The following is a 316-nucleotide window of genomic DNA, read 5'->3' as shown; positions in this document are numbered from 1 at the left end:
TTTCCATTAAGGAACTTAAACCCAACATCAAGAAAACAATTATGTTAACGTTGCCACACAACACGCAACGGAGATGGAAACCCGATTGACACGACGCGAAATGAACGTATTCGCAGTTGAATCTACACTCTACCTACACACTCCACCTCACATGCATTGCGCCCGCTCGAGCATTAGTTTTCTAACTAATGGCTTCTTTTTTCCATCTTCCACAGAAACAAGCGATGTTGGTTTGGCAACTCGAGGAGGAGCTGCGGCAGCACAAGATTCGGGGCCCCAACTTTGAGGTGGTGTGGCAAATCGGGCAGAGGCCTAC

General features: G+C 47.8%; 1 protein-coding gene across 1 annotated transcript in view; it reads left to right on the top strand.

Annotated features, from left to right (window-relative positions):
• Positions 1–215: 215 nt before the first annotated feature.
• Positions 216–316, top strand: part of LOC119585239 (putative uncharacterized protein MYH16) — a gene marked incomplete at its 5' end in the record, with an annotated part of 81,296 nt that continues 81,195 nt past the window's right edge. Inside the window, 1 exon segment of the mRNA XM_037933898.1 lies at positions 216–287. Coding sequence (XP_037789826.1) covers positions 216–287 — 72 coding nt within the window.

The sequence above is a fragment of the Penaeus monodon genome, chromosome 19, assembly GCF_015228065.2.
Source record: "Penaeus monodon isolate SGIC_2016 chromosome 19, NSTDA_Pmon_1, whole genome shotgun sequence".
NCBI classification, from domain to species: domain Eukaryota; kingdom Metazoa; phylum Arthropoda; class Malacostraca; order Decapoda; family Penaeidae; genus Penaeus; species Penaeus monodon.
The sequence above is the reverse complement of the archived record's forward strand: the minus strand, read 5'-3'. Positions and strand labels throughout refer to the sequence as shown.